Source organism: Halichoeres trimaculatus, unplaced genomic scaffold, assembly GCF_033239565.1.
Source record: "Halichoeres trimaculatus isolate MK-OKI-2021-1 unplaced genomic scaffold, fHalTri1.1 fHalTri1_scaffold_5, whole genome shotgun sequence".
Taxonomy (NCBI): domain Eukaryota; kingdom Metazoa; phylum Chordata; class Actinopteri; order Labriformes; family Labridae; genus Halichoeres; species Halichoeres trimaculatus.
The window spans coordinates 2,533,995-2,549,189 of record NW_027437183.1 but is presented as its reverse complement, the minus strand read 5'-3'; the positions used below and the strand labels follow the sequence as shown (position 1 = coordinate 2,549,189).

The 15,195-nt window shown below is 37.8% G+C and overlaps 1 protein-coding gene across 1 annotated transcript; it reads right to left on the bottom strand.

Annotated features, from left to right (window-relative positions):
* Positions 1-541: 541 nt before the first annotated feature.
* Positions 542-4,145, bottom strand: LOC141790687 (uncharacterized). The gene is made up of 2 exons (XM_074670720.1): positions 3,131-4,145; positions 542-2,993 (listed from the first exon to the last, which is right to left on the bottom strand). The coding sequence occupies exons 1-2, from the start codon at positions 4,118-4,120 to the stop codon at positions 882-884; spliced, it is 3,102 nt and encodes a 1,033-aa protein (XP_074526821.1). The 5' UTR covers positions 4,121-4,145; the 3' UTR covers positions 542-881.
* Between the last annotated feature and the right edge of the window lie 11,050 nt (positions 4,146-15,195).

The following is a 15,195-nucleotide window of genomic DNA, read 5'->3' as shown; positions in this document are numbered from 1 at the left end:
AAAAAGTAAACAATTGAACATCAATATGAACTGTTTTTTTTTTTTTTGGTTATTATCATTCTCAGTGAGTGCAATAACATTTTTCTAAAGTTGGAACAAAAAGAGCAACCTTCCCAGACAGCAGGTCAGGAGACTCAGTGAGTCAGTGAAACACTGATTAAAACACCAAAGATCATCAGTTTGTCAACTAACACAACAATCAGATTGAATTTCACTGTTTTATAAACTGTGGTTTGAGCTCCTCCACATTACAATGATTACAGGTTAAGATTATGTCGAATTCTGCATTCTGTTATATTTTCACTGATTTGGGCCATGTCCACACATAGCCGGGTATCTGGGAAACTTCATATATGTTTATACATTTAGGCCTGTCAACAACATAAAACCACAGTTTGACAGCTCTAGAAACAATGTTTTCTGAAACCGCTGGTTTCATGTATGAAAACGGAGCTTTTGGTTTTCAAATGTAACACCTGAATGATGGGGGTTCATTCTGATTGGGTAGCACAGGTTTCAACACTAAAAAATATGGGGTTTACATTCTTTGAGTCCCACTTATTGACAGATTTGCCTGGTGCGTGTGGAGAAAAAGTATTTTTAAAAACTAATGGGAGGGGGGGGGGAGAAAGAGAGAGAGAGAGAGAGAGAGATTGACATTTGTTTTTCAAAAAACCCAACTACATGTGCACAAGGCCTTTGACATGTAATAGCTGATTGCTAATGATCTGGCTGTGGTTCATATCTCTGTTCAATCCTCTGCAAAATATCAAGAGTAAAAAAGCCACTAACTCTTCACATTTCTGCCCTTGAATCTAAATAAAGGTCGAGAAAGAAAGCCAGTCCTTGCCTGCTGTCATTATTTTTACATATATAAAATCTTACAAAATTGTACACCATGATGTGTCCACATCCTCCATGAGCTCTTCTAGCAGATCAGTTATTTCTTTTTCATGAGTTTCCTTCAGTTTCTCTCTTCCATCTTCGGTTTCCTCCTTCTTTATTTCTTTTTTGTGTTTTTTCAGTAATTTGTTGATTTTGGGCATGTTTTGAGTCCCCTTGGTGACATATCGTACTGTGTCATACAGCAGAGCACGATTTTTCTTCTTCAGTTTTTCTTCATTGTGGGCTGATAGCGCCTTCAAAAAGTCAAATCTCTTGTCTTTGTCTTTGATCTGTTTCTCATACTCGTCCATCTGTGCTGCTGATTCCTTTTTGTATTGCTCTTTGAATTCATTGAACTCTTCAGCTTTCTTTCTGGCTTCTTCTTCATGTGCTTTCTTCAGATTCTCCAATTCTGTCTCAAACTTCTCCTCCATGACTTTTTTCTCTTTTTCTTCTCGTTGCTTTCTAATTTGATCCTCTTCTTCTCTCTTCTTTTTGTCGTTTTCTTTTTCTGATTCATATTCCTCCTGCAGCTTTTTCAGTTTTGTTTGTTCCTCAGATCGTGTATGTTCATATTCTCTAAAACGTTCCTCCCACCATTCCCTCTGTTTGTTCTCCAAGTTGTCCCTTTCTTTTTTTAGTTTCTCTTTGGTCTCTTTCAGCTTTCTTTCACTTGTTTCTTTTTTCTTTGACTCTGATTCTATCTTTTCCTCCAAAGCTGTGAGCTTTTGTTTCCACTCCAGTCGTTGAACTTCTTCCTGTTCTTTTCTCTTCCTGTCTTCTTCTTCTCTCATCTGTTGTTCTTTCAGTCTGACCTCACGCTCTTTCATTATTGTTTCCTCCATTTCTTTTAACTCTTTTTCTTTCTGTTTTCTCTCCATTTCAATTTCTTCTCTCTGTTGACTATTCATCTTCTCTGTTTCTTCTTGTCTTTTCAGAACCTCTTCCTTTCTCATCTTTTCATAGTTTTCTCTTTCCAGTTCAAACTCTTCTTGAAGCTTCTTAAATTCTATTTGTTCCTTCAGTCTCCTCTGTTCCTCTTCTCGTTTTCTTTTTTCCCACCATTCTCTTTGCTTTTTCTCTAAGCTCTCTCTTTCTTCTTCCATCATTACTCTGCTCTCATTCAGCTGTCTGTCAGTGGTTTTGTTTCTATCGGACTCCAAGCTGATCTTTCTCTCCAAAACTTTAAGTTTCTGTTCCCACTCCAGTCGTTGAAGTTCTTCTTGTTCTCTTCTCTTCCTGTCTTCTTCTTCTCTTAATTGCTGTTCTTTTAGCCTGCTCTCTCGCTCCTTCTTTATTTTTGCTTCCTTTTCCTCAAGCTCTCTTTCTCTCTTTTCTCTCTCTTTTTTCATGTCTTCTTCTTGTTTTTTTATTCTTTCCTCCATTTCTTTCATTTCTTCCTCACGTTTTCTCTGAAGTTCCTCCCTCTCCTTCCTCATCTCCTCTTCCTTCTCCATCAGCAGTCTCTCCATTTCTTTCTTTATTGCAGTTTCAGCTTCTTGCAGTGTCTCATTGGTGAAGCAGCTGCCTCCATTTGTCTTCACCATTGTGTCGATCTTTGCTATCAGCTCACTGACCTGGGTTCTGTTTTGTTCATCATGGTTATCAAACACGTGGTATCTTCCTCCACAGTCAGAGATCAGTTTCTTGAAGGACTCATCACACTGATTTTCAATGTAGTCTTCAATGGATACATTGTTATGCTTTAATGAATCTCCTCCAGTTAAAAGGATGATGGTGAACTTTTCAGCTTCCTTTCCAAAGCCTTTCTTGATCAATTTCGATGTCTTTTTCGCCTCCTTTGTGAATCTGCCAATTTTTAACACCATCAAGAAGACATGTGGTCCTGGAGCCAGAAGATTGATGCTATTTATCATCTCCTCATAGACCTCTTCATGGGACATAGTTGTGTCAAACAGACCGGGAGTATCAACCACAGTGATAGGACGACCGTCTACTTCACTGTAAGCTTTCCGACAGTGTTTGGTAACGGATCTTTGGCTTGGTTCTGCTTTAAACTCCTCTCGTCCCAGGATGGTGTTTGCTGAAGAGCTCTTCCCACTGCCAGTCTTCCCGATCAGCACAATCCTGAAACGCTCTGAGCTCTGCTTCACATCATCACCTAAGAAACAAAATAGTAGAGCATTACTTTAAATGGCTGCTGTTAAAACACTAGATGCATTACCTCAGACATGTTTTTTGACATACGAATTAAATCAATGTAGCTCATCTCATTCATTTTTACAAGCTCACACTTGTTGTACTTACAAATTATCTGATCTTCAAGCTTAGCATGTAGTATGATCTTTTCCATCTGGGCATGTGCGTACATTTCCGTAGTAAAGCTTCTTGGTTTGTCTTCATATTTTTGCATCTTCCCCACCATGTCCATCAGCTCTGGGATCTGCTGCTGATCTTTGATGTTGAGAACTAAATGTCTCCCTCCACAGCTCTGAATGAGTCTCTGAATGTCCTGGTCTTTCTCTACAAAGTTAACATCAGCTGGAGCCGAAGGATCTGACTCTACAGTGAACAGGATCATGGTGAAGTCATTGACTTGAGAGCTGAAGGTTTCCTGGATGATCTTTAACTCTCCCTTGTCTTCATCAGTGAGAGGATCCAAAGGGAGGACCAGGATGAAGGCATGGACACCCTCAGGATCACAGAGGGAGACACACCTGAGTGATTCCTCCATCACTGTCTTCAGAGGTTTTCCACACAGAGCAGGAAGCTCCACCAGAGAAACCCAACGTCCACACACCTCTCCCTGATGTTGAACACACTCTGATGAGCTGGAGGCTGAATGAAGACCTGTCTGACCTAAAATGGCCTCTGCTGCTGAAGTCTTCCCTGATCCTCTGCTCCCACACAGGACCAGGTTTAGAGCTGGTTTCATGTGTTCAGACTTCAGAGGGATTAACTCCTCAGTGAGGGTGAGGAAGGCTCCTCTGTTCTCATCAACAAGACTTTCAATCTGTGTCATTAGAGAACTGTGGTTATCTTCAGACATGCTGTAGAGTCGTCCTCCACAGTCTTTGAGTAGTCGTCTAAAAGAGTCTTCTGGTTGACCGTCTTCATGTGAGCTGACGACCACTGAGTGTTTGAAAGCATCTTGACCAAACAGACTGAGGATGATCTTCAGTGTTTGTCTGTTCTCTTCAGTGAACTCAGACGGTTTCACTAACAGCAGCAGAACATTTGGTCCTGGAGGACAAAGACTCACAGCGTTCTTCATCTCTCCTCTGAGCTTCTCCACAGACAGACTGAAAACATTTGGAGTTTTTACCACTTTTAGAGGCTTTCCTCTCCACTCTCCAGTCTCCAACATCTGTTTGGCTGCAAAAGGCTTTGGTAAATGATGTGGCCAATGTTGTTCTTTGTGAGTGATGACTTCACTGAACTTTATTTTGTCATCATTTTTCCCAAGCAGCAGAATTCTGACTGTAACACAAATGGAGAGACATCAAGTCACATATCAGAGAAAATTTAATCTGTACAGCTAGCTACCTGATTTAAATGGTCATCTTTGAGTGAAGAGTCATTGTTTTGTTTATTAAGTTTGACACCTTTAACCTGTCTCTCTCATTCTGCAAGAATAACGTAGTGGATGGCATTTACTGAGGGCATCTTGATATTTTAATTAAAACTCTACATGTCAACTACATTTTTTGAATGTAACAATGGTTCAGGTTATTTTTTTCAGCTCATCACAAAGATGAAAAAGACAGAATCCACATTACTTCTCTGTAACACTGTTGCTGTTATATTCACAGTCTTTACACAAACCTCAATATGTTTTATTTCTAATATGTACTGCATTATGACTTTTACTTGAGCTCAACTTATTTCTTTTCCATATTTTATTTAAACTTTATGCATCTACAACAAGAGGTGAACCTGAGAAAAGGGGATTCAGTGTCAGTGTCAGTAGATTCACAAACTCCCTCCAACTTGATGTCAGTCATGCTGATGTCCTGTCAGTCAGCTCTCTTTCACTCTCATCATGTTAAGACGACACTCAGAGACAATAACACGTTTTTTTAATAGTTTACTTACTTTCTCCTGGGGTAGAAGGTGTCACTTTATCATAACTGACATGCAGACCTGTAAAAAGGGACACATTAATGTTCAGCCTCATGTAATATTCATCAATATCAATTTGTGTAGGAACAGTTAAAACACTTTTATTGAAACAGATCTTTCTCTTACCAGCAGAAGTAACAGCATGTAGGATATCAGGCCTTGTTTTCTCCTGTTGTGTGATTTGTTTTTCAGCAGTAGGATCCATGAAAAGATGACAGCTGACATGCTTTCCATCATGCTCCTTCACCACTTGAATCAAATGTGTCATCAGCTCTGAAAGTTCAAGGTTTGTCTTCTCCACATATCGGTCCCTACACTCTTTGATCATGGTATTGATGGGTACATACCTTTTAGAGATACTTGAGCTGTGTTTCCTGGATGATGATATCAGTATCAGTGAATGATCTAATGATTGATCACTAAAGCGTCTAAGGACTCTGCAGAGTCTCAGTTTTTGTTCCTGACTGAAGTCTTCAGACTGTAGGACCAGCAGGAACACATGAGGTCCAGGACCAGAGAATCTCACACAGTCTGTCACATGTTCTGTCAGTTTTCCTTCAGAAATGTTTGGGCTCAGCAGATCTGGAGTGTTGATGAGAACCACATATTTCTCCTTTATCCGTCCTCTGACCCTTAAACATCTGTCTGGTTCTTCCTCAGTGTTGAACTCAGTCTGTCTCAGTATAAAGTTTCCCACTGAACTCCTCTCAGACCAGCTGTTTCCCAGCAGAACAACCCTCAGCTCAGACACTGGGAAATATGAGGATTTGACAAAGATTAACTTTTATTTTTTTATTTATGACTCCATTTATTTTCAAATCTATGGACTTTTCATAATCCACTCTAACATGTTTTTCATAGATATCTTAATCACAGGTTCCCTGATGAAGTTGAATTTATGTTAGACTCACAGTAAGGTGGCAACCTTTCCATGCTGTTTCTGCGCCTCACAGGAAACTGATCATCTGTAATTGGAAGAATACAGATCAGTGTTATCACAGATAAACAGACTGTTTACAGTTAACAGTAAAGAAACCAACTTACATCAGATACCCGTGTATTGATATTTTTACCTCTACATGCCATATATCATACTATGCAACTTGGAGAGCCGAAATTTTCAGGTCATGATAAAAATGCTGTTTTCTGTGTCTGTCCTGTTTGAACGAGTCAGTAAGAAGCTATTCTTTCTGTTGTATGTATAATATATAAACAGAGGGAAGAATGTTACCTGGGGCCTGTACTACGAAGCTGGATTAGCTCTTAGCGAGATAACTTCCAGTATAAGTTTTGGGTTTTCCGTACTACGAATGTGGATCTCTTTTTATCCAGACACGTTGCCCCAGTAACTGATGCTGAACGCCAAACCTGGTCCGGAGTAGGTTTAGTTCCAGGATAAGAGCTCACAGGGTGTGACAGACCGCCCGCTGACCAATCGGTTCTCTCGGGCGGGCATATAAGACTGCTCGGTCACCAATTTGCTCAGCTGGAGTGAAGTCCTCCGGTGCGGGACCGCCCCCTGTCTTTTTGGCCCAACATTTTTTCTTGTGGGCTGTGAACAAACAATATCTTACTGATCATCATAACTGAGATATTGTCAGGGAAAAGTAGAAATGTGTGCAAATGGAATCTTTCATATTGACCACTTTGAAGGATGTTTTTATATTTATTTTTTATTTGCTCCCACGTCCTTTTTCCCCCATTGCTATTGCATCTGCAACACAAACTGCCTATAATGAGCGTTTTCCTTGGGATTTGTAGGAAAGTGGACTCTTTCTAATTATGAGGTCGGATATGATGCTGATCACACACACACTGACTGACAACATGAATGAATAAGGTCCTAACTGCACCGTCACATGATGAGATAGATCTATTAATATCAGCATTATGGAAATTTACGCATTCACAGAGTCAGCAATTTTTTGCCAGCAATCCCTCCGGCTTCTCCCAGCCGCAGTTGTGTTGCTCCTGGCCTGGATTATATTGCGGTACTCTTATTTTTGCAGGATTATTTGCTGCTCCTGCGCCGTAAATTAGGCTGCTCTCTTTTCCATTGTCCATTGACAATGCTCTAGGGCCGCTAACCACGCCCATTTCATGTGTGCGCGCACAGATCCCAGCCAGATTCACTTATCGAATTGATAACGAGCTTTGTAGTACAGCAGATCTGGATAACGGAGATCCGGTGAAGTTCAGCAAGTTGTCGCAGAGTTATCCTGGATGACTTAATCCAGCTTCATAGTACAGGCCCCTGTTCTTGTCAGTTAACCAAACTCACCTGCTGCTGCAGTCGCCATGACGTCACTCTGCTGTAAACATCAGAGACTGATTCAACTGAAAAAAAAAGTGTTAGAGAGTGTGAAAAAGATGTTTTCATAAGCAAAAACACAAGGGTGATATGAATTGAATAAACCAGATTTTTACTGTCACTGTTGTGAAATATTAAAGGCAGTTTAACAGCTCTTTACACCAGCAGTATTGAAATACAGTAAAGAATTTAAAGTGAAACAATTAAAAACACAAAGTAATAATAAGTAAAACAAAAAGTGTGGCAGAGAAGGCAGTTTGGTGGCATTTTACATCAGATTAAGCAGGAAAGTGTGTTAAAAGCAAAGTTTGCACTGTGAACTATACATGGCGCAGTGCAGGAACACAGGAATGAGACATCTAAAGAGGAGAGGTGCTTAAGTAGTGAGGTAAGTCACTAAAAATTCTAAATATATTCCATTTTAATGTTTGGAAATGTTTGGTATGTCTCTAAGAACTTGTCTTGTCCTATTGTTTACTGGTCATCCTGTTTGACAAGTATAAGCAGTACATGAGACCAAGGCTGTTTTCCAAAATCACCATCTACACTGATTTAGTCTTTGTTTAGTATGTAGTTCCTGGAAAAACAGCTTAATCTGCAGTATGATAAAGATTCCCAAATGTCCAACTGATTCAGGAAAATTTCTCAGTGTACAACGGGCTAGTCTAGCACAATGCACTGTGCGAATGCTGGTTTGTTTTATTCATAGTGGGTGGCACTCAGTTTTAGGTGCATTGCTGTTGTCGTGTTGTCGTGTATCTTAATTGGCTGTCACCTACTTGAATGACTTAGCATTAAAATAATACCAAAAGACTAATGTTAGACAAGTGTAGAGATGTTAAAGGAGTCACTTCTAGATATTACAGAGGTGATACCATCTCATATGTAACTCTTCACTTCTACTAAATTCATTTAAGTCAAAATAAACCATTTCTTATATTTTTTTCAAACCATTTATAGATTATATAGACATGTTTTTTTTCCATCAGCTGTATTTCTGCTTTCCAAAACTGAAAACAAGCATAGTACACAACAGAATACACCCAACAGAACAGCTATACTGATACATTTAGAATCACTAGGCAGTGTGTAGTACATACAGAGTACATTCATACATAGCAGGTAGTAAGTGGTTTGGAAACCTGCAACATCACAACATGAGTGTTGTCTGTAGTAGAGCAGTTCAAAAACTCTCTTAATCATACTGTTTCTCTCTCAGGCTCACACACACACTAACACACAATCTCCAACAGATCCCTGTCATAGGTATTAGGGATGACTGACAAGCTAACAGCCTCTCATGTAACACTGTTATCAGTCAAGCACATTTACTGGCATTAGGGAAAACTCAGGATCTACCATTTAAAAAACGTTTATATAGTTTTTATTTATATTTAAATAACTTTTACTTCCTTTAACTTAACATGACAGCAGCAAGCATGCAATTCAATCCATGAGAACTAGTTTTGATTTTTAACTCTCAAAGAAGGTCTGGCTGATGACACTGACTATACACAAGTATGACTGAGACAGAATGATGCATTTAGACAGGTTGATGAGTGATCTCATTAAATTAAGGAAGTTAAGAAGCAAAGTAAAGGTAGTTTAGGATTATTTAAATACTGGTTATTTTAAGAGTAATGGGATAATATTTCAGTGATGTAGTTACACCCAGTTTTTCAGGTTCAGGATTCTTTCAACCACTCATCAAGTTTATCTGTTATATTTGATGAACATTTCTGTAAATTTTCTTTTTGTTATTGACCTTTTTATTAAATATTAATCATGGTTTATTTTTAAAAAGACAATTGTTTACTCTGTCATTTTGTGTAATCATACAGTTTTCTTATTTTCTCTCTCAAAAGAACAACAAACACTGAGTGAGTACTTGACAAACAGGTTATGTCCACTTAATTTAACGACTGTTTTAACGGATTGCATCCCAAACATAAGAGCCAGCCTTAAATAGCCTGTCATTGGTCCTTTTTTCACAATAATTGTCACTGTACTTGTGAAAAATACTAGTTCTGAACAAAAGAAATAGAAAAAATAGATGTTTTGAGTCAGATTCATCGTTAAATTGAAAAAAACTATTGTCAAATTCACTGATTATCAAAATTGTTTTTGTAGACCTACTTTTAACTTTAACAATCTTGTCCCAGAGCATAGAACTGATGGGTACAGGGTGATTTCCCCCTTGTTAACATCAATTAGATCATCAAAGCAAGCCATACGGTACAACTGGTAGATATAGTGTTTGTAGTTGAAGGTGGAAATGCTGTGAGGGGTTCCAGATGCCACTAAAGGCTGTGTTGTCATTTATGTGAATGATTAGTTGAGGATAACGAGGAAGACGCAAAATACTGTCAATGGTTGTGTTAATTTGATTCAGTTTTCATTTTAAGTTTTTAAGACCATCAACAGGTGAGGAAAAGTCACGTTTTTCCCCCTTGTCAGTGGGCTCATTGTGTCACAAGGAAGAAAACCAATTCCATTCAGAACCATTCAACCATATATCTGTTATACTGAATTACTATTGAGCTTTTTCTTCAAATGGCCGAATATTTGTCCCTGAATAAAAATGTTTAATGATAGCTATGTTGATATTCATTGCCCTGATAGTGGTGCTATAAAGTTAATATGTAACTAGTATTCTCTTAATTCTGAACTTTAGACTTAAGTTGAGAGTACTTATAAGTATATCGTTTTTTTTACTAACGCAGTAAGACCGTTTTGGTTTTTAGCATACTTAAGACATTATTGCTTTATTAAGTACTTAGATCATAACCCTACCAGAATTGAAAACTAAAACATTTAATCTTGATGCCAGTATTTACCTGAGGTAGATGTTTCTGCTGTCCCGAGCTGTTAGTATCCTTCTGCAGATTTCTGAAGTGTGGTCCTGAAAGAAAATGTGTTTATCATCTGAGTGAAAATAATAACTGTAATAATTACTTACAGGTATTCTTATTGAAATTGTCATTGACCCTAACTCTATACGCTCAATACGTGTTAACACTGACACACTCAAAGATTAGAAATAATTACCTCCCATTCATTAATCCAACTACATAGTATTTACTATGGCACGCACAACTGTTTACCAAATCATTTTGGTTTGAATTTCTTTTAACAGTTGTATTTACTCACCAAAAAAGATCATCTTTCCAGGAACGAACATCTCAGAGAAAATGGACTCGTCTGAGATGACCTTTGATTTCAGCAGAGGGGGGCAGGTTGTGATATCATTTTTATATCACCTAAGCTTAGTTAATTTTTAGTTAACACTACCTTGAGATCCACTACAAGAATTGAGAGTCCTTATAAACAACTGGCAGTTAATGGAGGAGGACTACAGACGCAAGAGCCTAAGGTATGTCGAGCTGGCAGCTGAAGCTGTGCAGCAAGGCTGGAAGGGGTCAGGTCAACGCCAAGTCGTGAAAGCTCTCTTAGTGGCAGCTGAACAGGCTAGTACCTTAATGCATCGTTGTGACTTTGAGGGAATGGAAGAGTGGGCAATTCTCCATGCTGGACATGAACACAGCATTACAAGGTTATCCATTAATACTGTTATACATTAAAAAAAAAACAACAAATATGTTAAATTTAAAAAAAAATCATTTTATTATTAAACAAAGTGGTATTTTTTTTACCACGCAAACACGAAAAAGTACCTAAAATTGGTACAGTTGAGTACCAGTACCATTTGCCAGATTCCGTCCATCTGTGCCGTATTGTTTCAAATGTGAATGGTACTCAGCCCTATAGTTGGGAGGGGGGGTTCAAAGCCCCCAGCTCACAGCCCAATCCCACACATGGCATCACAGTTCCCACTGCTGATTCTCCCCACTCAATTTTCAGGTAAACTGTCCGAACTGACCAAGGGATTGTTTCACCTAGTCCTAAAAAAATTTAGTCCTCTTTAATATTGCTTTTATGACTGATGTTTTAGGTATTTTATTCTTCAAAGTCACATCAAACACTTTTTTAATCTCAGGTTTATGACCTGGTTTAGAACGATCCTCAGTGGCTGTTTTCAACTTTGTTTATGTACTGTATCAGTCAGAGTTTCTGCAGCATTCAATTACTGAGTGATATTCCACATGGGGGCGTGTCCGACAGTGGAAAGACTTCTGTGAAGCCTGTTCTTGTGTCTCCTCGCTTATTGCTCCTTTGATCAGCCTCCCCTCTCCTCTCTCCAAGCGCAATCAATGATTGAGACATCTTTTAATATGGCGGCTCAGAAAGTATTTTTGGTGCCATGGGGGAGAGAGGAGAGAGGAAAGAGGGGACTGAGGTTTATCGCTTTGAGACACACCCATTGAGCCTCCAATATTTTTCTATGACACAAATTTAAATAACATCAGTATCATGGCTTAATTGACCTTGCTGAATTTGCCAAACCTGACCTCACAAAGTATCTAACAAGCTCCCACCCCCTTGAGGCCAATTAAGCAGAGAATATGTCAGCCAGGGATAAGTCAAATCAAAGGTAACTAGAAATTGTTAATAATTTCTGTTGTGTCCCATACTTAACACTGCTCTTTATTTACACTTAAGCCACAATACCTCTGCGGACATTTGAAATGGCATACTACACAAATCATTGTGTTTTGAACAAATCATTGTATTATTGAGTTCTGTTTTTAATGTGATTTATGTTTGTTTTGCATTCTGTAAAGTGTCTTTGAGTACTCTGAAAACCATTACACAAAATCAATGTATTATTATTTATTATTATACAGTAATTTCTCTTCTGCTTACTTTCTGTTGAAACTGTGTGACTTATTTGTCATAATAGGTACAGGACAGATGGCCTACGACATGTTGCAGTTTAATATTAATCTCACACTAACAATATACAATAGCAGCTATAACAAATTCTGAATTAGTGAAGCCATATTATAATATAAAGTTTGGGTATTTTCCAGCAGTTTCTGCACCAGCTCTAGTGAAAGGTTACTCACCTGAAGAATTACTTGCTGCAATATAATTTACAGTAAAAGTGAAAATGAAAAATGACATCCATGGCTCAAGTTTGAAAATGGAAATCCAGTTGTTGTGGAATGTTTCTCAAATCATCACGTGTAAAATATGGTGGGTGATAAAACAACAGTTAATTCATGGCTAGGCTGTTTAACTAACCATGTCTGGTCAATGATTTGCAGATATCTATTGTGTAAAATTAATTAACATTGTGTTTTTGTTTCCTTTTCAGTACGTTTGTTACGTTTATTATAACTGGAAATGTGAGCCCTGAGACTTTTTGTATCTTGTTGGCTAAATAATCTACACATTGAAGCAATTACGCTGAAACTCTTTTCATCAGGTGTGCCAGACAATGATTCTTTACCAGCAGTAGGAAATACACACTTCATCACATTTCAGTCCAAAGCACACTGATGAACAGACTTGTACTGATTTAGTTAAGACAAGTTTGTTTAAAATAATACTTGTGTTGCTATTGTAGATGGCAGGATACTAAGTAAGATTGCCTTTCTGCAAAGGAAAATTAACTGTACTTACCCATCAGGAAAATTAGTTGTACTCACCTGTTTGTGGTCATGAGTTATCCCTCTAACCCTTAGGACCAGCACCCTGCATGTGGTTGGCCATTGAGATGATTTGTTTTTCAGAGGCTAAACTCATCTCAAGTTCCAACTATGGCACTGTGAGTGTTTCTTTGAGGTGTCAGTCAGGACACAGGTGTCAGTATTCCTTTAGATAAAATATCATCAGAAAGCTTAAAGGTTAGCTGCATTAAAGGCATGAAATATAGTGGAGCTTTAAAGATCAGTAATTTACAGGTATATCCAGAAAAAGTGCAAACACGTCGAAAATTTTAGTGCTTTAAATTTAAAACGAAGTCTATAGAAAAAGCACCAAAAATAATCACCACCTAAAGGTACTAAAAACATTAACTATGAAATGAGGAAAAAGAGCTATAAGTACAGTGTTAATCTACACTGAGAAGAAAAGTAGTAATCTGTTGACTCTAAGAAACTTCAACTACATTCAACAGAGAAACCATGTTTTCGAATAGACACAGCGCCCTCTGATGACACCACATTTATTGAATATTACAGACATTTTGAAACAAAAAGTTACATGGTATCATGTATATTACTTTTAATCATCATGTTTAACTCGTCAATTTTAATCCTTTTTCCTTTCTGTGACACTAAATTCCCTTTTATCCTGGCTGACATCAACATTTCTCAAGCTACAGTGACCCGACCCCTACATTAACAGTAAAAAAAAAAGATCACACTTCCTGAAGAGCACTGCTGTAGCCAACAATCAGAAGAAGAATGACCTAGCTGTACACATAAAAAAGAATTAATGAAACACCTCACCACAGAAGTTTACCTCTCCTCAGCACAACTCCCTCTGCAAACGCTTGTCATCTGTGCGCTCTGGTCCAGAAAAATGTCTTTTAATCTCCAAAGTAGGGATGTTTTGATGCGACAAATTTAATCATGTCAACAGATCAAAGTGATCAAAACACTACAAAACTATGAAATGACATCTGTGCTTGTTTATACCCAGGGAGTGAAGCATTATAACACATCAGAAATTGGCAAATTTATTCAAAAGTGACCTGTATTTGTCTGATTTAATCTTAATGTAATACCTCTGCAAATCCTTCTTTCAACAGCTCAATAATCTATTTAGTAAATGATAATGTCCACGGATCATTTAGAGTGTTTTTATAAAATCTTCTAATAGTTAAAGCACTAGTGAAGTAACAAATGTATATAATAAAAAAGAGATTTTACTTTTAACCCTCTTTGAAATCAATTCCTTGTTGATCTTTGTGTAGTATAATGCTTACAGAGACCTCACTGTTCTATTTGTCTACAATTCATCAAAGACTGAATAATATACCTCTGAAATTCTTGCTTCATCTAACTGGTATGAAATATATGAATAAATTATGGAGACGTGTTACAGAATTTCTGTGAGAAAAATTTAGGAGTAAGATATTTCACTTCAGCCAAATCTTGAACAGAAAAATTATTGTGATGTTCAGAGAATTTTAGGGTGTTAGTATTTAATATCTAATAATATTTCGTTAAAAAAAAAAAGTGCAGTCCACTAAAAGTTGCCATCAATGCTTTTTCTGGTGTTTGATTTATGATATTTATTTCACTGTTGAGTATACTCTACTTTTTCTATTCTTAATGTCATAAGAAGCTGTTTACATCACCTCAGTGGTCTGGTTCATATCTCCATCGTTGAATCGCTGGCGCCATCTTGTGGAGCCCCTGCAAACTTGAGTCAGTCACCCCCAATTGTGTAGCTGGTGGCCTCAACCGTTTCCCAGTCAATTTTCTCGATCTTTCTAAATATAAAATAACGAACAAAAAGCAGAAATTGTGACATGGAAAATAAAGGTATGATGGTTAAGCTTCAAAAGCCTTAAATTTTCTCTTTTAAAAGACGCAGATACAATACGGTGATTATGAGAATGATGAAGAGTAACTTCTGAAGACGAATATTACACACTTTGACTCACCGTTACTAGCTTGATTTTGATGATTCACGGTCTCTTCAGTTGAACTCTGCCGTCGCAAGAAATAACTTTGCGAAGTAACGGTCACTCCAGAGTTTATTTTCATCTTTTCTAGCGTTATTATCAAGTAAATTACCTTAAAACTCATTTTCTGTTATAAATAGAAAGATTGTGATGAGTTAGTTGGCAGTTCGGCTGCAAACGGTCGGCAAATTGACAGATTTTAAATGGACCGGTCCATGTAGTTGGTCGCAAACCCTCCAAAGATAAGAGGGGAGGGGGTGTCAGTTGAAAAAAAAACATTTTGAAAAATAAAAAAGAATATAGGCAACATTCTAAACAACGTGATCTACTGACAGCTACCGCTTCCATCCTACTGAAGGTAAAATAATCCCAAAAA

Excerpts from the sequence above, each read along its gene's own strand:
- LOC141790687 (XM_074670720.1), bottom strand. The coding sequence starts at position 4,120 with ATGAAGAACGCTGTGAGTCTTTGTCCTCCAGGACCAAATGTTCTGCTG. Across the intron at positions 2,994-3,130 it reads AGTACAACAAGTGTGAGCTT|CAGAGCTCAGAGCGTTTCAG; the intron begins GTAAAAATGAAT and ends GATGATGTGAAG.